We start from the raw sequence: 25,869 nt of genomic DNA, 5'->3' as shown, positions 1-25,869 counted from the left end.
CGGACAATTGTTTCAATTCTGTTACTAAAAACTCTTTATTAACTAAATACACACACACACACACAAACTATACAATTATTGTTTAAAATCTAATAAACATTATTGAGATATGATGCACCATTATAATATTTCAACAACATTTCTCTTTTTTTACTGAATATTGTATATAATACATTTTCAGATGAAAAATATTTGGTCCAAGCGGACAGTTCTGTGAAGACATAGGTATTTATTTATTTTTGTTAATTTTTAAGGTATGCATAGGTGAACTATTATCTCCAAATGTTGGAATGTAAGAACTGTTTTTTTTTTTTTTTTTTTCTTTATGAAATGTAATCTCCAATTATAGAATCACCCATATACTGTATAGACTAGAAGTAATCCACAGAGATGTTTCTTAAAATGAAGAGATTATAACTCTTAGGGTCTGAACCCCTAAAAAAATAAATAAAAAAAATAAAACTTGATAAGTGTCTCATTGATGTCAGTGTGCTATATAATTGCCTTACAATTATATAGCACACTGACATCAATGAGAAACTTATCAAGTTCAGTCACTCCAAAAGTAAGCGTGTCGAAAAAGAGAGGAAATTGTTAAATAAAGTTGTAATTTTTGTTTTCTTTGCGCACAAAAAGTATTCTCGTAGCTTCATAACATTAAGGCTGAACCACTGATGTCACAGGGACTATTTTATTGATGTCCTTACTACCTTTCTGGGCCTTCAACACTTCACCTGCAACCCTAAATACTCAGGGTCAGAAAATGGATTTCCTCAAAAATATCTTAAATTGTGTTCAGAACCGGAATGAAGGTCTTACTGGTTTGGAACAACATGAGGGTTAGTAATTATTGAAGAATTAAACTTTTTGGTGAACTATCCCTTTGAAGTGGGATCAGTGGTTGTGTGATGTGAGTTGGTTGTTCTCATAACACATGATTTCGTCAAGATTGTACTTTGTACCTGTATTCATAAACTCATATATAACAAGTATACACACTGCAATTCTAAAGCAGTTCTTAAACTGGAAAGCCCTGAAGCTACTCACTCTGCCTTTTTTTTTTTTTGTACACCTGTCCTTTAAAATGAATGAATGTCACCTGGTACCTCACAACCAGTTGCACTCTGAAGCTAAGCAGGGTTGAGCCAGGTCGGCACCTGGGTGGGGAGTCCTGTCTGACACGTCAATGATACTGTTGTAGGTGATAGTAAGGTGCACATGGTGATAACATCATGGATCATACTATCCCAGTATGCCCTTGTCCTAATGGTGAAATTTTGATGGTATGTATGTTTGCGTGAAGTCCACTAGACACTAGGTTTTCCTTTTGAGAATTTAGATTTCAGAATGCTCTACTTATACCAGGTCCACACAGACATGGTCTTCATAGAAGACTACTTCCTCAGTCTTCATCTCTGCCCCTGAAGACCCAGTGTCCTGTAGAGTTTAGCTCCAACCCCAGTCAAACATACCTGAACAAACAAGGTCTTCAAGATCATATGAAAATTACAGACAGGTTGGAACGCATTCAAGACAGTGGGTCTACAAAAAAACAAAACAGCCTTCATTACTCTTAGCTAAGACCACAATTTGGGACAAGGCCTTGAACAGGGACACTATCACCAGAGATCCTGATCCTTTCTGCACTCTCAGAGAGAAAATGCTTGTCACTGGGACAACTCACCAAATCTAAACTCTCAAACATAAAATACCCGACACTAACAAAACACCCAAAATCCAACATTATACATACCAAATGCTTAAAGCTCTGGCCCTTGAGGTCCACTTTCTTGCAGAGTTTAGATCCAATCCTAATCAAACACACCCTGAACAAGCTAATCAAGGTCTTCAGGATTACTAGGAAGTTATTGGCAGCTGAACAAATCGCACCAAACGATTCATTCGCGAATTAGAATGATCCAATTTCAGCTGTTCTCGAGTCGACAACTCACTGATTCAAATGAACCGTTTAGTGCGAGTCTCCAGTGAACTGAATTCACAAGTAAGAACCCGAAAGATCTTGTGAGCGCGTGCGCAACTGATGCTGCTAAAAGTAAGTTACTACTGTCAAATTTTAGGATTAATTATTGTAACTTAAAATTGTATTTAGGTCAAAACTATTAGTTGTTTGTGAACTAAATCTGCTGTAAAGGATTATCTATTTAAGCCCACTGAAATGCTTGAATGCAGACAAGTCAACATCCCTCTCATGTTTTAGGTCTAAGGAAACATTATAATATCACAGATTAAATAAAATAACTCATGCAAGTTCAAAAGTCCTCGCTGCCGTAAAGTTAACAGTTTTATTAAAACGCTTCGTGTGATGTCTGTTTTTATATTGTTTATCAACAGTATACATTTTTATATTGTTTGGATTAACTAGCCAAGTAGACAGATATGAATGTTTCTTCATAACCAGACAGAAAATTAAATATTGTTAGCTTATGCTAACTGTCTAGCTAACAAGCTTGCTGGTGATAAGTTGAGGTAATTTTTAGATCAAATCTTGCCTTGGAGGTTCAATGCGCTGTAGAAGTTTAGCTCCAACCCTGATCGAAGTCACCTGCCTGTGATTTTCTAATGATCCCAAAGACACTGATTGGCATTGATTAGCATGCTCAGGTGTGTTTGATTAGGGTTACAGCTCAACTCTGCAGGAAAATGGATCTCAAGGAACAGATTTGAGGATCCCTGACCTAGATCAGTGGTCTCCAACCCTGCTCCTGGAGAGCTACTGTCCTGCAGATTTCAGCTCCAACCCCAATCAAACACCCCTGAACCAGCTAATCAAGGTGTTCAGGGCTACTTCGTAATTACAGACAGGCGTGTTGGAGCAAGGGTTGGAACTGAAGTCTGCAGGATGGTAGCTCTCCAGGAGAAGGTTGGGGATCCCTGACCTAGATAGATTACATCTGGAGGAAAAAGAAAGGATGTGATGTTCAGAACATGGTAACTACAGCAATTATCAAAGTGGGAAGTGATGTCTTCTGGGGGCATTTGGCCAGGAATTTTTTTACACCACAGACAAGGTTTGAGAAGAAAAAAAAATCATTATGAAAATAAATTATATTTTCCTTAAAATGTTCTTCTTAACTTCAGGCCTTATTTTCATATCATATATAACAGTGATGTTCTGTAAAACAACAAACTTTAAAACGTTTTTTTTTTTACTGGTGAAGATCAGATGGTCAGAACTGTTTTCTCTCAGGTACATCGCAGTGTATCTTCACAGTGAACATTACTACATCACTCTCATCAGCGTAGTCCATATCAACAACAAAAATATATCTTGACTCCATATAGTATATATTTTGAGCAGTAGGGTTATAAAAAATGTGCTAATATAAAATTAAATTAAAGAAGACTTTTTTTTTTTTTTTTTTTTTTTTTTTTTTCTGTACTTTTTTTTTTTTTTTTTTTTTTTTTTTTTTTTTAAGTTAAGTACATAAAAAATAGAGTACTTTTGTACTTTCACTCGAGTAAAATTGAAAAAGGAGTACTTTTACTGGAGTAACATTTTATTATACGTATCTGTACTTTTACTTAAAGTACTTGATTTGTGTACTTCGTCCACCACTGGAACAGAATTATACAGTATGTAAACCTGAACATAGATACAGTCAATATCTGTCATCTGCAAAATCTGCAAACAATACAAAATGATGAGGGGAGTTAATCTTAACATTTGACATCACCCCAGCTGTTCAGTGCAGGACAACTGCCTGTCCCAGAATAGACTTCATCTATTCCAAAAGAAAGTGGTACACCTGCACATGCATTGTATAAGAGAAAATAACATACTTCAAAATTAGCAAAACAAAAAGAGGACAGAGAGAGAGAGAGAGAGAGAGAGGGGGGAGAATAAAAGGAGTAGTTCTTAAAAAACGAATCATAAGTTAATGGATATCAAATAATCTCCTGAAAGACTAAACTCACAAAAAATATATGGTTAGTGTTGCACGTGTATCTTCTATAATTCCAGTCAAACAACATTCGTTTTATATTATTCAGTTATATATTATTCATCACTCGGCTTGGTGTTGCCCGGGCTTTAGATTGCTGCATATTTCCTGTGCATTTCAATATTGGTCTGTGCTTGACAGTAGTCGAGTTTTTCTGTTTTATTTAACTAGGGTAACTAGTCAGATGTTGTTGTAAAGGCTTTATTTGGTCTACCTTTTTTTTTTTTTTTTGAAACACACACAAAAAATGTCCTGCTCGCACTTACCCATTTAATGGCAGAGAATGGTGACTTTCACTCTTCATTCTTTAAGCGGATGCTAATCTGTCATAAAATAATATGCATCTCTTGGCGTAGGCTATATTCCAAACGTTCTGAAGGTATACAGTAAGGTTTGGTAAGAAACAAACTGAAATGGCAAGTAATTACATTTATGTAAATCTTGTGTTATTCCTGTGTGCGAGTGCACAGGAGCTTGCGCCACGCACAAGTGTCAGACTAAATCAGACTACAGTTAGGCTACTTTTTTATAGATTACATGATTACATATTATTCACACAATAGAAATAAATTATTCATCATTTATTGATTCTCTCTAATTCCTCTTTTTTACATTTTAAATGTTCCTTTTTTAAAATAGTCTACCGCTTATATACACTCAGAAAGTCTTCCAGTTTGTGGACATTCGCACAGTTATCAGTCGTTAATCCGGTGTTTGACCAATGGGTTTACAAAAATCATACAAAAATAAATAAATGCTTAAAAATTGCATCAACAATTCATCAACCACCTATAAACACATTTGAATTATCACTCAGTAGGTTATTTAACCATGTATTATGTTTTATTGAATATGTATTATAGAAATGCTTTGGTCTTTACAAAGTCATTAAAATTCACATTTTCATTATTTCTTATTTGCAGACATTCTCAAACTCTTTGTCCTCTGGACCTCTTTCACCTAACATATTCACTTTAAAGAGGTGGTCAATCAGCAGTTCTGTAGACAATATCTCCCTTGCATTAAACTTTGAGCATTGTAACTTTGCAGATGTTTTTTATGCTCAAACAGCAACATTACACACTAAAGTTAAAAAAAGTGAAGTCAGAATCAGTGATCCTTTAAGTACACCTGAGATTTAAAAATAAATATTTTAATAATTAAGTATCACATTTGCATGTTCATGGTTCTCTGACATTGGTGAATGGTCATATGGCACAACAAATGAAGATAAACATAAAATATTTCAATATTTTTAGTAAGTGTATGATTTTATTTTAATTTTTTTATGATTTAATTACTTTTCAGCCTTTTGATTATTCTGTCAATTACTGCGGGTCCTTCTTTATACAGTCTATGTTAATGTCTGATAAACCCGCACCCGCAGAAATTGACAGAATAATCGACCCGTTATCTGACAGCAAGACTTTCTCCCACAACCAGACTCGAAAAACACAAGAATCCTAAAACACGAGGTAGACCAATCTCGTTTATTAAAACTTATGTTCAAATTGTGAATAGCAGGAAAGTATGCTGTTGTTCAAGCAGTAATGCACCAAACTCCGCGGCAGGCACCGCCAGAGATAAAAACATGTTTTATCTTTTTATCTTGATCTTATCACCTTTAACCTATTACCGGGCAGATTAGGCCTATTAATTGAAACTATGGTAAAGTCTGCCCCGAGACGAACACCTTCACTACGAGAGAAAGCGGCAGCCGCGTGGCGATTCCTGAAATGTCATCTCGATTATCTCCGCAAAATGATCTCGTGGCCACATTAATATGTTGTGGCCAAGATAAAACTAGCCTAAGTGAACCAAAGATGTCTGCTCCTGTCACCCTAAATGCTTCGTTCAACTTTTCGAAGATCTTCTTTGTCTTCCCTGTGGATAACCTCTGACCTACTTTCAGTAAGAACTGAATTTCTGCGTATTGAATTTTGAATATTGAATTTGATGTTCCAAATTTCTTTTTCAAATTGAAAACTTGAAGCTGTATTTTTAAAAAACTGGATATTTGCAGTGCAACAATTTAGAACAAAAAGTCAGCTGTTTTGAAAATACAAGTCTATATATATATATATATATAAACTGCCATAAAAAATTCAATTGTTAAATTTCAAATGTTAAATATTCAAGTTAAAAAATCTAATTCAAAACTATAACATAGTTGTCACATCAAATTCAGCTTTGTTGAATGACACTTGTCAATAATTCAAATTTACACAATTCAAATAGTATTGTCATATTATAAGCTCCATATCATGGGAGCTCATTATCATACAAACCAATGAGAGCCGTTCAATGGCTCTGGTTTAGTCAGTGTGTTGTTTGAATTTAAACACAAGTAAACCCAAGTTTTTTAGATATATAGATGTTGAAATCCTTGTGTAAATTTCAGAAATATATATTAGAATATAAAGTCGTCAAGCTTGAACAAATTTATAAACGTCTAACTAAAAACAACTTATCAATCAATTAACAAAAAACAAACCAACCAAACAAACATAAGTTTAAGTACAACTGAACAACATATTTTAATTTCACAATGCTTACTTGATTGACAAACATTTGTACATTGAAAATGTTAAAATTTTTTTCAAAATATTGTACTTTTTCCAAATAATAAAATTATGAATACATAAATATTTAAAATATAACCATGTGTTGGCCTACTGCTGTCACATATCGAGGCAGAGATGGGAGGTTACTGAGATGACGGAGGTTATTGAAAGGACCAGATTGAGGAGTAAATGGCAGGTGAGAACCAGAGAAGTAAGGAATAAGGATAATCTTGTATTGAAGTAGAAACACAGGAGGATCATCAGAGGCTCTGGAGGCAGCGTTAACATGTTAGCAGTATTAGGAGTCTGGGTAATGTTTGGAGTAGTGAACAGTAGCCAGGATGCAGACGCACTGAAGTGAGGTTGTCTTTATACTGGGTCTGGTATTTAGTGCAGGTGATCAGTACTCCGGCGACTGGGATCGGGTGTGATTGGGACCAGGTGACGGTGATGATGGAGGGCTGTGATGGTGATGGTTCCCTGACAACTGCAATATAAAGTACATTAAAAACCCCCACTAAAAGTATGCTTGTGTTTAGTACATTCCTTAAAAGCATATATTTATTACCAAAGAATTTCTAGTATACTTTTTATAAATACATTAAAAGCATGTTTTCTGTTTAGCATATTATATATTAAAATGTAATTCAGTACATTTTAATACATTTAAGAGTATGTTTTCACCATTTTAATACATTTAAGAGTATGTTTTCACCTATTATTAATGCATTTCAAATAAACATGTTGGAAATACAAATGTATTATAAACATACTACTTGAATTTCAAGTATATTTTTAATACATTTAATACGATGTCTTTTTCACCTGGGGAAGCCTGTAAATATATTGCCGACCTCCCCGTGCTATCCTGCTTTTCTCCTCTATCTGTGGTAATGATCATTTCAGCTCAGATAAAAAAAAAAATGATATGGGGTTCAAATTGTAGATGAATAAAGGCATGATTAGACTGATGATTTGTAATATTTTAATGTCATTTGATAATCTTGTATCGAAGTTTCACATACCTCAGAAACACTTTGAGTATCTGCAACTCACAAGTTTTATTTTTTCACGTTTAAAGAATTCTGTGCAACTTCCCTCGTTGTCAGTATGGATATTTCATTAGATGACTGGCATACTATTTGTTTAAATGCACAAACACAAACTATGAACACTCGGTTGAGATTATTACAATACAATTATGAGAATTTATATAACCTCTGTAAGTTTAAATAAATTTAACCCTAATATCCCTGATCTTTGTTTTAAAGTGACGTGACATACAGCCAAGTATGGTGACCCATACTCAGAATTCGTGCTCTGCATTTAACCCATCCAAAGTGCACACACGCACGCACGCACGCACACACACCCGGAGCAGTGGGCAGCCATTTATGCTGCGGTGCCCAGGGAGCAGTTGGGGGTTCAGTGCCTTGCTCAAGGGCACCTCAGTCGTAGTATTGCCGGCCCAAGACTCGAACCCACAACCTTAGGGTTAGGAGTCAACCTCTCTAACCACTAGACCACGACTTCCCTTAATGCAGTAAGTTTCCAGGTACATTTTTCCATTGTGTGTGGGAATGTGAGGAGGTGCAGAAGTTTTGGGTTGGGGTGACTCAATATGTTTCTCAATTTACTTACTCTCCAATTCGTCTATGCCCTTTATTTTGTGTATTGAGTATGTGGACAATTGCTCTTTGTCTACTAAAGAAAGAAAGCTGGTGAATGTGTGTCTATTACAAGCAAGACGTTCTATTGCCCTGTGTTGGAAAAATACCAATTGCCCTTGGACTATGGCTGAAAAATTGAATATCATGTTTTGCTTTTGAAACGCTTACATATGTTATAAAGAAGAAACACTCATAATTTTTGGATACCTGGGAGGTGTTTTTTGAACTTGGTTAAAAATAGATATTGAAGAAGTTTTAAAAGGGGCCTATTATGTGTTTTCACTTTTTCAACTTTACAGTAGTTAGTCTGTAATGTTACTGTTTGAGCATAAAAAGATCTGCAAAGTTACAAAGCTTAATGCAAAAGAAGATATTTTATTTAACAGAAATCTATTTTCAAAAACCACAGTGAAAGACTCGTTTGGACTGCAACGCATATTTTCCGGGATTTGTGATATCACAAAGATCGACGAATTGGACAAGACCTGGTTGAGCTGCACTAGAGAAGGCAACGAGTGTTATCACTATGTCTCAAGGAATGTCTCAAGGCAGATGAGCTTGGAGTGTTTACAATCGTGCTCAAATTGATTTAGTATTTGACGCAATATTTACATGTACACTGAAACTTACAGCAGGCGGCTATGGTAAGAGGCATGACATTTCCCGACCAGGTGCTGAGTGGAGCCAATCACAACACACACTGGCCCAGCTAACCAATCACAGCACATTTCGTAATTAGAAGGCGGGACTTCATTGATACAGGAATTATTTGAGCCGTTCATGCCAGACTGAAGGAAAGGAAATGAAAGGACGTGACGTGCGGCCAAGTATAATATCCCATACTTGGAATTTATGCTCTGCATTTAAACCATCCAAGTTAGTGAACACACACACACACACACACACACCGTGAACACACACCCGGAGCAGTGGGCAGCCATATTGCTGCAGTGCCTGGGGAGCAGTTTGGGGTTCGGTGCCTTGCTGAAGGGTCTCACCTCAGTGGTGATATTGAAGGTGGAGAGAGCACTGCATAATAGGACCCCTTTAAATATGTGAAGTTATGTAATGTAAGAACGTGTTTGTGTTTTATTTTATTTATTTTTTTGATGTTTTGTTGTTTTTTCTACATGACTGGGGTATTTTCTAGGGAATGGTGCTTTTGAAAACTTTGTAAAAACTTAATAAACATACATTATACAAAAATGCTACAGTAGTACACTGTAAATATATTTCAACAAATTTATGTTTTGGCCATTTTATTACACTTTCAACATTTAATCTCTCAACTAAAATGCAATACCATCCCTGACCTCCAGAGGCCATCATCTATACATCTATTTTATAAACCACTTGTCCTTTAAAAAAAACGATTTTAAAATAATATAAGCAGTCGGACAAACAGTCTGAATTCCATTAGATGGCACTCCACCCCCGGACTCTTGCCATTGTTTCCTGGACTTCATTTCCCATGTGTCCCTTGCCCCTCATGTTATCATGTCATGTGCTATACCCTGTCTGTGTGTTATGTTCTGATTGGGTCCTAGGTTGCATGTGTCTTTTGTTCTCATTGGTTGGTTTTTGTCATGTGTTCCCCTTGTCTACTATAAAAGCTTCTGTTACAGACATATAAATGGCTATACAATAATAATAATAATAATTTCATGATGACTTTCCACACTGTGCTGTGCAGTGATTACTAGAAACATGCCCTTTTTCATTCCACTTTCACTGTATTTGTGTTTTAGAGAAACCACTAGGAATCCAGGAAAAGCCTGGCTCAAATGGAGTTGAAACCGCAGCAGTGAGGATTGTCTCCTTGTTAACTTATGCTACTGTTCTGCTCTGAGTGTGAGTGCTGACTGCTTATAGTTCAGCAGTGTGTGCTTTAATTGCAGTGAGCCTTGACTTTGCAATATTATAACAAAAGTTGAAATTTATACCTGGAAGCAAAACCCGTTGAATTAGTACTGATTTCTACTCAGTGATGGACCACAAAATTAAAACTACAAAATTACATTGTATCTAGTTTAGCATTGTATTGTGTCTAGCATCTAGATTCATTTTTTAAAAGATATTTACACACACACTTCATTCTGTATAAAAGCACAAATTTCATTTAATTTCTTTACGAAAAAGAAATAAAAAAAACTCTCTTTCTCGTTACAAAAACTATTCATTTCAAATAAATGTCTTTTATTTTATTTTTTTCTGTTTATTTTTGTATTTGTTTATCTATTGTGGAGTTTTTGCATGAGGCTAAAAATAGGATAAAAACAGTAATCTTAAATATAATGTATATTGTAATGAATGTGTTGCTACAACAATAATACGTCTAGTGTTTAATTTTTTAATTAATATTAATAATCACAATTAGTCATAATTACTATTAGCCATACTGATATTTAAAAGCAACATTGTTGGCCAAATTGTGCAGCCCCTACAAACAAGCACAACAATCCTGGTGTTCTTCATAATTTTTGGGAAAATAAGGAAAATATTTGTCTGAAAATCGTTCTTGATAAAGTTTGGATTTTGTGTGCTGTTTGTCAGTCACATGCCTGTTTAAGTCATAAACTGCACTACTTGTGGTTGTTTTCAGATATGTTAACAGATTATTTATTTGTATTTTTTCATCCTTGTAGCACAGACCACACAATGGTAGCACAAATCTTTCAACCTCTGTAGCATGAGTGTTATGTGACAAAAGAAAAAAAAAATATTAATATACAAATATATATATATATATATATATATATATATATATATATATATATTACCAGGGTTGATGTTATATTTATTTTATTGCACAACATGACTGACAGAAATGACAATGACTGAAAATGTTACATCCTTAGTACAAACACTGATGAATACAAGGTGTGTGCCAATCTGTGCAACAACTGAAATGAATAGAATGGAATAGGATTTATAATATAATGTTTGAAAAACAGAGGATCAACATGTTATTTTCTGAAATGTAGAGTAAAATTTACTCTAAATGACAATACTCAGTGTAAAAATACTTGAAAAGTGTATGCAAGTACATCTGGCTGATTGATCAGATCTGAGCTGTACCCTACAACACTTACAACACAACAATAACTGAATGAATATTGTTCAGGAAAGCATCAGAATGGCAATTAAGAAAAAACTGATAAACAACATAGTCGATGATGGTTTTCTGTGGTTCCCTCTTCCATGTTGTCCATCTGTGGGACAAAACAACAAACCAAAATCATCTAATTTCAAAAAAACAATACAAACTACACACACAATCTAAAACCATAATCATCTTTTTTCAATAAAACTCTTCAGATTATACACACCTTCGACATGAAGCTCTGTGATGGTGTGATTATGAGATGGTCCTGTGATGTGACAGATGTACTTCCTTGCATCAGTTTTTTGAAGACTGCTGAGTTTGATGGAGAAGTTGCCCTTCTTATACTCCTCTGGGAACGTTTTGACTCTGAACTTGTACTTTGGACCTTGATCCGTGCATATTCTGTTGCTTGCAATAATGTCACACACAAGCTTGTCTTCATTGTCTCTCCAATGTACATTGAATTTTTCTATTTTGCCTTGAATTTCACTATCAGGGATGGAACAAGGAAAGACAGCCGACTCTCCAACGAAACCTTTAACTGTGACCCTTACAGGTTCAGAGAAAGCACCTAATAAAAGAGCAAACACACCATTTATCATTCTGCATGTGACATGAAGTTTTATTTAAAACTGTTTAATTCTCTGCAGGTGGAGCTTCACTTTTATGCGTGGCGGGGAGGGGGTGGCTTATTTCTGATGTACTGTAGCTGAAACAGTGGGCAGCATGAGTCAAGCTGCAGCAGTAGTAATACGTTTTCATGTACTGAAACCTATCCAAGGAATTACCATTTATATTCTCCCGTAGTTCATCCAGGTTTTTTTATATAATAATCTTGTAATAGTAAAATTGAATAATTTTACTGAAAATACTATGAGTAGTAAATATCAATAAAAAAATCAATAAAGATCAATAAAAAACATATAAATTCACATAGTCATATTCTGATAATATTACTATTGAAACATTCATTTGCATTATGGTCCCCAATATATCCACATTGGATTCAGAATTTAATTTTGAACAATTTTGTTCTCATAATTTTTTTTTTTTTTTTTTTTTTCACATAAACGCAAGATGCCTTATTTCAAAATTAGACCAACTCTATGGGTAGAAAGGTCAAAACCTGATGTTTTAGTTTTTACAGAATCAAGAAGAAGAGCGTTGATGATTTATCAATAAGTATGCCTGGATATAACATCTTCTGTAAGGATATATCATCTAAAGGTGGAGGAGTGGCTATTTTTGTAAAGGAATATCTTTATTTTACAAAAATCCTATCAAAATCGATTCTAATTCGAACTGATTCAGATTCAATTTGAACTTTTGATTCTAATTACTGTATAAAACTTTCTAATAGTACAACAACAGTTGCAAATTGCCACCCCAAACTACAACCACCAAACTCACCTTTGAATCGCCCCCCCAAACTCCACTTATGATTCTCACCTGTGAAATCCAGCAGAAGCACAGAGATGATGTACCAACTGTAGAAAGAGAAGAGAAAAAGATACAGTTTGCTTCCGTTAGCTCTCAAATCCCAACAATTTTGAGAAATAGCTTCACCCACACCTTCTCCAATATTCACAATAATTACAAAAGAACTAGATCTAGGTTAAAAGACAACACTACTGTTATTCATGTCATTTCAGCCATTTAATAACATTCTAAGACATTCCAAATACGTCTTTGTATTTTGAACACAATTTAATTAACATCACCTTATTTTAATTTACAGAACTGAATTTAAATTAAAATAAAATTGTTCTAAAAAGCTACAGTAAAAAGGTACAGAATCTAATTATTAAAAATACAAATGTCTGTGGAATATTCTTTAGTTATAACAAAAAGTAATCATGTATTTGATCCACATGCCACTTCCCTATAACCTAGCCTACCTAACCAGCTAAAGCTAGACCGAACAACCGGACTACAGCTCCATAATTAATCCGTTTTCTAAAACTGGTGGAACAATTTACTTGCAGTTGATACTGATCTTGCATTTATTTGTAATAAATGTAATTTTATGGGCAATAAATGATCATTTTAATAGCAAATTAGCTTAGCAAAGTTAGCATGTAGAGTGACAGAATGTGTTGACCTGAAATATTTACCTAAAATTTATATCAAAACATACCTGTGTGCCATGGGATTTTGCTTTTTCAAAGTGACCACTCAAATTATAATGTAAAATCTAAAAATGTACACTATTTTAATAAAAAACTAACTTAACTTAACGAGACGCACGATATGGCAAATATGGCGCCCACAGGAATGATTAAGCTTAGGGTGACCTTATTTCCTATTTTTTCTGGATATTTCCTGTCTAGGATTTTTAATTTTCCTAAAATAAATATTTTTTTTATTTTTTAAATTGAAAAAGTAGTTTGACTGAAAAGAGTTTGACCAATAGTGTGTAGGCATTTATGGTCACCCTAGAAATATCATTTGATTCATCATTAAAAGCCTGCTGTTTATATACATACACACATATATATATATATATATATATATATATATATATATATATATATATATATATATATATATATATATATATATATATATATATATATATATTAAGTACCCTTTCATTTTCACAATACTTCCCAAAAGGCATTTAAGCCTATAAGAGGTCACTTACTGAATAAAATTTAAAAGATATAGATAGCAAATATATAAAACAGATGGCTGCATTATGCCTAAATAAATAAAAGTTATAAAAAAAATTAATTTACAACAGCAAGATAGATACAACTTTTCTTGAGGTGACTCACCTTTTGCCTCTTCCACAATCTAGAATGATTTTTCTTAAAGTAAATTATCCCTTTCTTTATCATTTTCTTTGTGTTGAGTTGTCTACCGTCATGTAACCAACACAATTTTATAAATAAAAATATCACACCTACACACACAAGAGAAACAACAATTTAATTCTAAATTACTTTACCTGTATTGACCCTCATATAATAATATATCTTGGTCTCTGAATAAATTGTTATTAGTTAGTGTCTTGGTGTAACAAATAGTCTACTAAATGCAAGTTAAACCCATGGGAAGTTTCTTAAAATAAAGAAACAGATACAAAAAACAATAATGAACTGAACCTGAACATTAGCAAAAGCATAAGCATAAGCATTAGCATTAGCATAAGCATAAGCATGATCTTGACAAAGACTCACCATCAGCAGGTTATACAAAGAAAGCTAGACAAATGGAAACATGAGGGCTATTTATACAGTACACAAGAACTAATGACTAAACAAGACACACCTGAAAGCAGTGTCAAAGGCCCACAGTGGTACACTGGAGACCAGAAGACCAACATGGATGATCTTCATTGCCATAACTGAGGTGTCTGTGCTGCACAGAAAGTTTGTGAACAGCTTCCTTCACTTACATACTAATGTCACTCTTCTTCATGCACAGGAGTATAAAAGCATAGAGCGAATTCAGTGTATTCTCTCCTCATTCTACCAGGCCACAGTACAACTGTCTGAGGAAAAAAATATTTCTGGCTTTAAAGTCATTCCTTTACTGAAAGTGAGTAACTGTTCTTTAAAGGATGAATAATTTAGGTTTTCTTTTTATATAGTCTACTCACTAAAAAAAAAAAAAAAAAAAAAAAAGTAATCTTTTTTTTTTGAGGATGTCCTTTTTCAGATTTCAATAACTTTTCAGTTTGTATTTTATAGGTTAACCATGGACATCTCAATGGAATTAACTCAAAACCTGATCAGGCGTCAGAGGGAACATATCTGCATTATGATATGACAATGTCAAAGAGAAGAAGCAGGCTTTTATTTGTGCATATAACACTGAAACTATCTATGGCAGGGGTGCACAATCCTTTTCATGGAGATCTACCTTCCTGCAAACTTCATCTCCAACCCTGGTCAAACACAACTGAATCAGCTAATTAAGATCTCAATGACCACTTTACAATAAACAGAGTTTAGGCTCACCCTATTTAGATTGGTTGAACAACATCCAGTTGACCTAAAAAGAAATTCCCTATAAGCCCTTACAATCAAGTACACTTGAACTAATACCAAGTGTTAGCCGGATCTCTAAAGATACAGTTGGTGTGCCCTATGCTTCATTTCAACTGAATTTTAGTCAATTACTAACCTGACGTAGGAAATGCAGTAACAATGATACAATGTTATCTATAGAGTCATCAGTAAATCAGAATAAAATCAAATTTAATGTAACAATTTATTATCAATCAGGTAAATATGTATTATGCCAATTACATGGCCAATTCAGAGATATCAAATCAATACAAAACATCAAACTCTCAAAGATTAAATCTAAAAGTAGGATATTGCATAGTATATTGAATAATGCAATCAACAGAAAAAGGGAAATGGTGCAAAAGTCCAATTAACAGAAACCGTGACAGTAAGAGCTATCAATAAATTGCACTTGTTTGTGTGTGTATGTTGCATCCTACTAAAAGTAGCCAGATTCTATTAGCCCATGTTTACAATTTCAAACTTCCATTTCAGTTAGCCAGTGTCAAATGCTACATCCAAACCAGAAGTGACCCTCATCTTTTTTTTAATATATGGGGCATAAGTTAGGATTACACACTGATTATCCAATGCTGACTGTGCTGTATATTTGCCAAAAGTGGCCCAAATTGTTATTATTATTTGTGCAATATTTGTCATTTTATTTGTAGGCCTCTTTAGCCTCACAGCCACATTAGCCAGTGCTTACTGTGCCATATCTTTGCCAAAACTTGCCCAGATACATTTTAATATATCTTGGCCACATTTGGGTTACACCCTTATTAGCCTTTGTTGATTGTGCCAAAGTATTAGTTATGTCTAAGCATACATAACTAATGCCAATGTGTTAGCCAGAGCTCTAAAACATCATTTTAGTCCATTACTGATTTGAGTGCAGATTTGCAGTGTTATTGACTTCTCAGAGTAAGTCAGAATAAAATCAAATGTAACAATTTATTATCTGTCAGGTAAATATGTCTTATGCCAATTACATAGTCAATTCAAAGATATCAAATAAATACAAGACATCAAATTCTCAAAGATGAATCTAAGAGTAAGATGCAAACCTGACTTTAGAAAAAAACACACTTCATACTATGGGCTCATCCTGGCTGAGGAATCACCCTGATCTTCTTGCAGTTTTCACTTAAATACCCAGACCAAGACAAACATTCTCCAAAATGGAGACAGAAACCAACAATTTGAATTTGTATTGATCAAGCTGAATTAACACCTGTGGGAACAGAAGGTAATTTGCATGAAATACACTGGGAAATGACACACCTTCTACAGTAATCAACTTATCTCTTAACTCTTATGATCTGTATTACCTTTATATGGCTGTCTGTCCTATTGTTAAGAGAATGAGACCTTTTTACCAGACACAGATACCATTCAAATAACATCAAACATTAACAGTTGCATTGTTACAAATACTGATTAAGAATAGTGGTTTTGGTGAGCTCTGTAGTGTCCTGTGTTTAGATGAGGGGAGAGAGGGGGAGAGTGAGTAAAGGAAGTGGATGTGGAGAATCATAAGGTGTGAAACTTTTCTCTCTCACATTTGTGTGTTTTCTCTAAAAAGAATATTATATGCCAGTGAGACAGTATTCAGATGTTGATTCTCGTATATCTAGATGTCTTAAATGTTGCTGTACTACATTGTGTTTGGATTTACCCTTGTTGGATTAAAGACTTATGATAGAACATTTAATCTTCAACAGTGTTTTTTGAAGACCTTTGAGTTTAAAGGTGAAGTTGGCCTTGTTATACTCTGGGAAAGTTTCAACTCTGTTCTTGCACTTTGGAGCTTGATCTTTACATGTTCTGTTGCCTTCGGTGATGTTACACACAATCTTCTCTTCTTTGTCTCTCAAGTGTACATTGGATTCTTCTATTTTGTCTTGAATCTCACTTTCAGGGATCGAACAAGGGAAGACAGCCTAGTCTTCAACAAACCCCTCAACTGTGACCCTCACAGGATCAGAGAAAGCACCTAAAAAAGGGAGCAAACACACCGTTCATCATTCTGCATTTTAGCCCCCATATTATCTCAGCAATATTCAGTTATTGCAAAAGAACTGGATCTACCTCCCTAGTCGACACTGTGTATCATGTTCTTCCTGTCATTCAATAATGTATTTCTCATTCTAAGTGAGGCTCTACTGAACACTCAATCTATGTTTAAGCCTTCTAACTAATTAGTTTTCTAAAATCTGGTTTGCCAATTTATGACAATGTATATTAATATATTTATCTGTAATGAATATAGTCCTTGCTACCTAATAGACAATAAATGTTATTTTAACAACCACTGTAGGTGTTAGCTTTTATGTTACCCTAACAATATTATGTCTTCGACCACTTCTAATGTAACGTGGTGCTCTCTTTCCCATCCGTGCTCCCAACCCAGCACCGCTGAGTTATAGATTAAGACCAATTTTCAACCCAAATTGATAAATCAATCCAACGTCCTTACCCAGCAGTCTCAACCCAGTATTTTTTAGAGTGCAGTCTAAACCGAACCAAAGGGAATCTATTGCTAAGCGTGAAAAGTGGCATGACAAAAATTCACAAGTTTGCAGTGATTTTTTCATATTCACTGAGCAAAATCATCTGTACTAAATAAATATTTTTTTTAAAGGTTTCCAGCTGTTAAAATAAATGTTTGCAAACAGGAACAAATAAACTCTAACAAAACTACCAATCACTAAAAAAATACTCCCCACAAATGACACAACAGGCTCAGCCCAGCGTTTTAGTATTATAATGATGATGATTATAATAATAATAATAATAATAAGATTCTGATGGTGGGGAGATAGGCTAAGTAAAGGATCCTGTCGGCTTGGCATCTGACGGCGATCAATAGGTTATATCATATTTAGATGTTTTATCTACTCAATTGTTAAAAATTTTGATTATATACTTTTTGTTTTGCCATTTCTATCGTTTATTGTTCGCTTCTGTGTTTCTATTCATCCTATTCCCCCAATAAAAAAAAAATAATTATTATTTTTTTTTTTTTTATTACCCGAAGTTTATTGGTGTTCTTCCTTTATAATTCAAATTATAAATGATATAACTAAACAAATGAATAATTAATTAGGTGAATCTGTGTGTGCTTGAATTTGTACGTAGTTTGGAATTTATCCAAGACAAGACAGTGGGTCTAACCTTTGTACCTTTACAATGCCTAAAGCAGGGGTTATCAACTCTGGCCCTCGAGGTCCACTTTCCTGTAAAGTTTAGCTCCAATCCTAATCAAACACACCTGAACAAGCTAATAAAGGTAGGCAAATGAGTTAGAAAGTTATTGGCAGGTGAGTTTTATCAAGGTTGGAGCTAAACTCTGCAGGAATATGGACCTTAAGGATCAGAGTTGAGAACACCTGGCCTAAAGGGTGCAAATTAGCACCTTACATTTACGCATTTGGCAGACGCTTTTATCCAAAGCAACTTACATTATATTCAAGGCAGACATTTTATCAGCTCATGTATTACCACTGGCCATCCGTCAAGAGTATTTCAATGCCTTTGGCAGAAGACCCTGGGATAGGCTCCAGCATCCCTGCAACCCTACATAGGACAAGCAAGTTGCAGAATAGACAGTTGTATCCCCTGGAAATCAAACCCATGACTTTGGTGATGCTAGCACCATGTTCTACTGTTTGAGCTAAAGGAACTACAAATATGCACCCTTTAGGAGTAGAAAAGGTCCAGAGGTGTTCCTGTGATGGTACTACCCCAGTGACAAGCTGGTGTACCTTTAAAGGTTCGATTTTTCAGACGGATTGTGGTTGTAAAAAAAAAAAAATCCCATGGTGTTCCTTGTTAAGAGTAGATGTGTGTCTTTTGGTGTCCTGGGTCAAATTGACCTTTGGTTTCAGTAGCAGTATCCACACAAATGCTATAAAATTGTAAAACCACTCCTTTGCTTTCCTCTGTTTCTTTTTTCATATCCCTCATCTGATATAGATGTGTTCAATCACTTGTGTTCTTTCTCTCTGTATAAAATGTTAGTGGCCCTTTGACAGATGGCTGGCATTGAATTTGTTTGCTATGACGGGCATGTCTAGTTGAACAGGAAACAAGTTGAGATAACGATCACATTATGCAGTCTCCAGTATGCACTTTGGTAAAATATCATTTTGGTAATTCATCTGGAAGTCTATCAATGTATACCAGTAATAATGCACAATAAATAGTTCAGTCTCTATTGATGTTGCTGCGGGTGACATTTTAAAGTCAAGAGTTACTCAGACGACTAGTGATCTCTAAGAAGGTTCCACTCTCTTCTCGCACTCAATCTCATACAATGTCCAACCACTTTCTCACCAACACCACCAACTCTGGAATGAACAATCTTACTGACACAACCGTGAGACATAGTGCTGGATCAACCGCAGGAGCTCTGATTCTCTGCCTTTTCCTACCTATTGGTGTCTCTGGAAACCTCTTGACCATTTGGAGCATCCTGGCTAGAACCCGCCACCGTTCCATCACAACCCTCCTGATCCTAAACCTAGCCTTTGCAGATGGATTCTTGATGCTTTTGATGCCTTTTTTCATTGTTTATTTGTTAAAACGCAACTGGATTTTTACGCTGCCACTTTGCAAGATTCTGCTGTACCTCTGCAGTGCCAACATGTACGCTTCAATATTTTTGATAACGCTAATGAGTCTGCACAGGATGGTGGCTGTAGTTTGGTGGAAACATGCTGGTGTCCTGACAGACCGCAGGGTGATTATTCGGGTGTTGATAGGACTGTGGATTCTTGCTCTGGGAATTTCAGTACCTAACTCTGTTTTCTGGACCACTTTCTGGAGTGAACAAGAGCCAAAGGTTTTAATGTGTGCTTGTAAACATCCACTGCCACGAGATGTAAGTTATGTTTGCCAGATAAACATTTACAAACTAATAATATTCTGTAATGATTAAAAAGAATAGTAACTCAATGTACAGTATGCAGCAATATGAGGCAGTATATGTGACCCTGGACCACAAAACCAGTCATAAGTAGCACGGGTATATTTGTAGCAATACCCAAACATACATTGTATGGGTCAAAATTATCGGATATTCCACATTTTCAAATAGTTGTATCTCAGCCAAATATTGTCCTATCCTAACAGACTATACATCAATAAAAATCTTATTCAACTTTTATTCAGATGATGTATACATCTCAATTAAAAAAAAAAAAAAAAAAAAATGATTTTGTGGTCCAGGGTCACATATTATTATACAAACCCAAATAAGTGAAAGTAGCCATGCAAAATACTTACCTATGTTTATACCACGGTAGCTCAGATGTTTACTGTTGTTTTTCCATTAACTAGCTATTGTGCTGTAATGTGTCAAAATGCTATATTGCTGTTTTAAGTAGCATTTTTACAACTGAATTGCACATGTAGCCTTAGAGCTGAACTTTCTGATGCAATGGTCCTATTTTAGCTTCTGTGTTTTCAAACGGAAGTTGTCATAGAAGGGTAAACACGAAGGTAAAGTCAACTACTACGTCTTTTCCTGTTCTAAAGACAAAAATCAATGTCATTAATGTTTGCTCCAGCTATAGACACACATAAGGCCTAATACAGTATAAAACAGGAACTAGCTGGTTAGCAAGAAACCTGGTTGAAGCAAGAGCATCGTGCTTTATCTATCTATAATGCATTTCACTTTATTGAACTCGTAAGTGTGAAAAGGGACTGTGATCAAACACAGTCTACAAGAATGTCTCACTCTTTGAATTATTAGCTAATAGTTCGTTAGTAATCAGATTGATGGCTCAGTTGGACTGAAAAAGGCTTCATGCAAACACCTCAATCAATCCAATTGAGCTCAATTTTAATTAACCCTCTGAGTGTGTTTGGGTCAATCTGACCCGGAGAAGATTTTCTTTTTCCTGAAAATACTAGTTAATGTTATCACATTGGACTCAAACTTACTGACTTTGTTTACACAGGGTATAAAGTACTTCTCAAAATGTATATTTATATTTATGTCGTGGGTTCTATTTCACCTTGTCACACTCGTGGTGTTCCCAGTCAAAAAACAAACTTTTTGTCAACACCCATTATAAAACACCAACAACAAAAAATTAACACAAAATATTTGATACAATCTCAACGTCAACTTGTTTTCTTTCATTTAGGACTGGTTTTGTGTTTCTATTTGCATCTGATTAATCATAGGCCTCATTACCTGAGAGTAGGTAGCTACCTAATTTTTTGAGTGAAAAAAAAAAGCATTTATTATGCACAATTGTCACAATATGAGATTAAAAAAAAATTATGAAAAATTGCATAATTTGATAAAATAGCATAATTAGATATTTATAAGAAACTGACAAAATAAAAGCATTTCAAAAAACCTCCTGATTAAACATTAAAGCACACTAGTGTGATAAACAGTACAAATTTTCATTTTTTTTTAAATTTATTTTTTTAATGTCATATTGTGAAAATTACATAAGAAATGCCTCTTTCAATCAAAAAATTAGGTACCTACTCACAGATAAATGAGGCCTATGATTAATCAGATGCAAATAGACACACAAAACCAGTCCTAAATGAAAGAAAACAAGTTGACAAAAAGTTTGAATCCAATATTTGGTGATAATATAGCATAATGAGAGATAAACAATCAATTGTATGCAGGCCATTCATTATACACTGGGAACACCACGAGTGTGACATGAATCCGAACACAACCAGAGGGTTAGATTTCCATCGGATTGAAAAGGCTGGTGTAAACCTGAAATAATACCACCAACAGGAAAAAAATAAAAACAGACCAACTGCTTAATGGACAATACTGAATATTTACTAAATATTAGCTGAAAGCTCACGGGAGATTTATATATCAGGATTCTTTTTACATAACAAAACAAAAAACCTCATTAAACACAAACAAGCTCTCGTAATATAAACATTCTAACGCAACGAACAGTTACTAAAGTTCAAACCAATCAATGTGCATGTGCCAAAATTAAATGATACAAAGTCAGGTTGCGTGGTTTAGGGTTTGAGAACTTTCAGAATTTAAATCGGATTGGCAAAAATACAATAAACTTAAAAATACCCACATATAAATCAAAATAAATCATATTTATTAATTACATACAATATTTATTGATTATTTTCATGTTGTTATATATGACCTCACTCTGTTTAAGGTGATACTGCAGCACTGTTTGGAAATTCTGCTGGGTTTCTTGATGCCATATGGGCTGATCATTAGCAGTTACGTGTGTATCCTGCGAAGAATTCGCAAGACTCGGTTTCGTAGGCACATCCGAAGTGAGAAACTCATCCTGGTGATTGTCATCACCTTCGGCTTGACCTGGCTTCCTTTCCACACCATGAATATGGTGGAGGTGTGTGTGCACAACTCAGAAGATAATGGGGGAAAAACTAATGGGAAATCATGAAATTTATCTTTTTGTGTTTAGAACAAATTTGTCTAATAACATTTTACACATATTTATAATATTTTTATTTTACAAAGTAGATACCTTAAAATGAGATCATGTTTGATCATGACTTTCCTGCACAGATTGCTGGAACTTTTCTCCCAGAAGATTCCCAAGCAAAAGCCAGGTGACCTAAGCTGAACGCACACAGAGAAATATTATTCGGAATTCTTTCATTGTGTTTTTAAAGGATCTAAAAAAGTTAAGCAACTAATTTTATCCTCTTCCTCACAGACTACAGAAAATCTGGTTATCATTCCGAGGCTTCAGCTCCATTATCACCTTTATCAGCAGCTGCATAAACCCTGTTCTCTACACCTTTGCTGGAAAGTCATACATTAAACGTGAAGGCCTGGCCTTCATGGCACGGCTCTTTGAGGGCTCAAGGATCGAGTCCATGCGGAAGAACCGGCAGAATCAGAGAAATCAGGATCAAGAGAAGAAAGAAGAGGTTGATCATCTAAGAGACAGAGTCTGATTTCACCACTATTGCTAATACTTGACCACTAAAGTAGAGAAATAGGAAGGGTCCGCAGTCTTGTTGGCCTAGTTTATGGGTCTTATTATGGTCATTTTTCTTTATGCATTGTATAGGTTAGACTAAATGATGCTATTACTGGGAAACAAAAGGAAAAGATTTATTAAGTGGAAGTATAGAACCTCTTTCTTTAAACCATTTATGGCTCAGGTGTCCAAATGCTTTTTGGAATCACTGCAAACCTCTAAGATTTGTTTCGGGTCTTTATCCAGTAGATGGCGCCACACAGCAGAGAAACAAATTTTTCCAGTGCCGCACCATGATGTTTTGGGGTGATGTGCAGTGCCATTTGACCTCCAAACATGGTGTGTATTATGCCATCCAAAGAGTACAATTTTTGTCTCATCTCACCAGACTATATTCTCCCAGTATTTCACAGGCTTGTCTAAATGTTGTGCAGCAAACGAGCTTCACCATGCTTTTTGTATTACTTACTTATTGTACTTATAATTTTCTTTGAAACAACTGTTCATGCTAATTCCAGGTCTTTCTAAAGCTCTCCAAAAGTGATCCTTGGCTCTTGGACAACTCTTCTGATAATTCTTTTCACTGCTCTGTCAGAATTCTTGGGAGGAGCACCTGGTTGTGGCCGATTTATGATGAAATTATGTTCTTTCCCCTTCCGTATTATGGACCCAAGAGTGCTCACTGGAACATTCAGGAGTATAGAAATCCTTCTCTAACCAATGCCATCAGTATGTTTAGCAAAAATGAGATTGCAAAGGTCTTGAGAAAGATCTTTGCTTTACCCATCATAAAATGTTTCTTGTGTGACACATTGGTCATGAGACACCTTTTTACAGGCCATCATTTGGGACTGAACCAATAAATATTAATTTCCACTGACAAGGGGCAGGATTGCTTTCTAATTACTGATAGATTTCAGCTGGTGTCTTGGCTTTCCATGCCTTTTTGCACATACCTTTCTTCCTGTGTTCAACACTTTTTCCCTGTGACATTCTACTTTATTACACAGAACTTAATTTCTGAACTTATTTGTTTTGTTTTCTTTGTATGTACTGTATGGATTACTTGGTTCGTTACTGACATCTGGTGAAAAACACAACCCAAAAAAACATATATAAATAGACAAACTGATACAAAATTGTTCAATACTTATTTTACTTGCTGTATGTGTAAAACCTAAACCTGGTGTGTTTAGAAAATGGTACACATTCCAACATATATTCTTTTCATTGAAGTTTTGTGGATACTTTTATTCTGAAAGCTATTCTTTATAGCAAGTGTTGTATATAACAGTGAAGAACAACTTAATTACATTGAGGACGGGGGTCAGCTGGGGTTTTATAAATCAGTAAAGCTCATCTGATAAGCAAAAAGTAACCACCCATCCGCACATTGTTATCTCTTCCTTGTGACGTGTTTCCTTTACTTCCTTTTTATCCTGTGTCATGTTTGTAGCACTTTGTAGTTTCCCTGCTGATTAGTCTAACTAGCCTTTGTGTTTCCCTATTTTTGTCAGTCATTGTTTGAAAGTTGTAGATAGTTGGTGGATCTGCTTTATGGATACTAAGTTCACACTTACCTGTCAACTGTGTTATTTTGTCAACTGTGTTATGTCTGGTTTTATGTCATAAATCTCTTAAATGTGAACTAACGTTGATGGTGAATAACACTAAATTCAGCAAACTGTGGATTTATGTTGAAGAAAAGTTTCATCCTTCATGACAGCATCCCACAGTATGCCCATTATGAAGCCCCAAGTTGATATTTTTAAATCAGTTAGACAGATAACCTCAAAAACTCTGGTTAATAGACTCAAAAACCTTCAAACAAAAACATGTGGTACTTCATTCATGTTTCATTTGACAAAGCATTTGTCCATAACACAGTTGACAAAATAAGTAATGTTATTTTTTTTATTAAAGGGGTCCTAATATGCTCTATAACGAAGTCTTGATTTTGTTTTAGGGGTGTACTAAAACATGCTCTCATGCTTGGTGGTTAAAAAAGCATTATTTTTCACATAATTTACATTATTACAATACCTTTCTCCCCAGCCTGGCACAAACGGCTCGATTAGTTCCGGGAATGATGAAAGACCACCTTCCGAATAATAAAATGTGATGTGATTGGTTAGCTGTCCCAGTGCGTTGTAATTGGTGAACAGCTTAGACAGTGTTTCAGTACTGCCACGCCTCTTTCCAAAGCAGCAAGTTCTGTCTGCTCTGGTATAGTTAAGGATGGTGTCAATATTACCATGTCAATTTGAGCCGGTTTTAGAGCCCGAGAATATTGAACAAGAACCTTTGGCTTTTTGGCTGACATGAAATTTACTCCTAAATATAGAATGACTCGTTTGTGCGCCGGCGCGCTCTTCCGGGAGAAATGCCCATACAAAGAGTTCCACCCTTCATTACATCACAATGAGCCAAGCTTGAAAAAAAAAAAAAAAAACCTATCCGAAACTTATACAAAACCGGAAGGAGTATATCTGGAACATAAACACTATAATCCAAATCCATAACCTTTTTTGAAACTTTGGCCATGTTTAGCATGAGAATCCAACTCTTT

At 35.0% G+C, this 25,869-nt stretch overlaps 2 protein-coding genes and 1 long non-coding RNA gene across 3 annotated transcripts; 2 read left to right on the top strand and 1 right to left on the bottom strand.

Moving 5' to 3' along the window:
- Positions 1 to 10,985: 10,985 nt before the first annotated feature.
- On the bottom strand, positions 10,986 to 14,176 carry LOC109083659. The gene is made up of 4 exons (XR_006158003.1): positions 14,080 to 14,176; positions 12,752 to 12,789; positions 11,526 to 11,873; positions 10,986 to 11,408 (listed from the first exon to the last, which is right to left on the bottom strand). It is a non-coding gene; the product is annotated as an uncharacterized LOC109083659 (long non-coding RNA).
- A 5,283-nt stretch (positions 14,177 to 19,459) lies between these two features.
- LOC109051167 (leukotriene B4 receptor 1) lies at positions 19,460 to 22,754 on the top strand. The gene is made up of 2 exons (XM_042749566.1): positions 19,460 to 20,203; positions 22,500 to 22,754. The coding sequence occupies exons 1-2, from the start codon at positions 19,637 to 19,639 to the stop codon at positions 22,752 to 22,754; spliced, it is 822 nt and encodes a 273-aa protein (XP_042605500.1). The 5' UTR covers positions 19,460 to 19,636.
- Positions 22,506 to 24,246, top strand: LOC122141687 (leukotriene B4 receptor 2-like). The gene is made up of 2 exons (XM_042749645.1): positions 22,506 to 22,923; positions 23,031 to 24,246. Exons 1-2 carry the CDS (start codon positions 22,853 to 22,855, stop codon positions 23,272 to 23,274), a joined length of 315 nt encoding a protein of 104 aa, XP_042605579.1. The 5' UTR covers positions 22,506 to 22,852; the 3' UTR covers positions 23,275 to 24,246.
- The last annotated feature ends 1,623 nt before the right edge of the window (positions 24,247 to 25,869 follow it).

The sequence above is a fragment of the Cyprinus carpio genome, chromosome B22 (assembly GCF_018340385.1).
Source record: "Cyprinus carpio isolate SPL01 chromosome B22, ASM1834038v1, whole genome shotgun sequence".
Lineage (NCBI taxonomy): Eukaryota > Metazoa > Chordata > Actinopteri > Cypriniformes > Cyprinidae > Cyprinus > Cyprinus carpio.
This window is presented reverse-complemented; position numbering and strand designations above follow the sequence as displayed.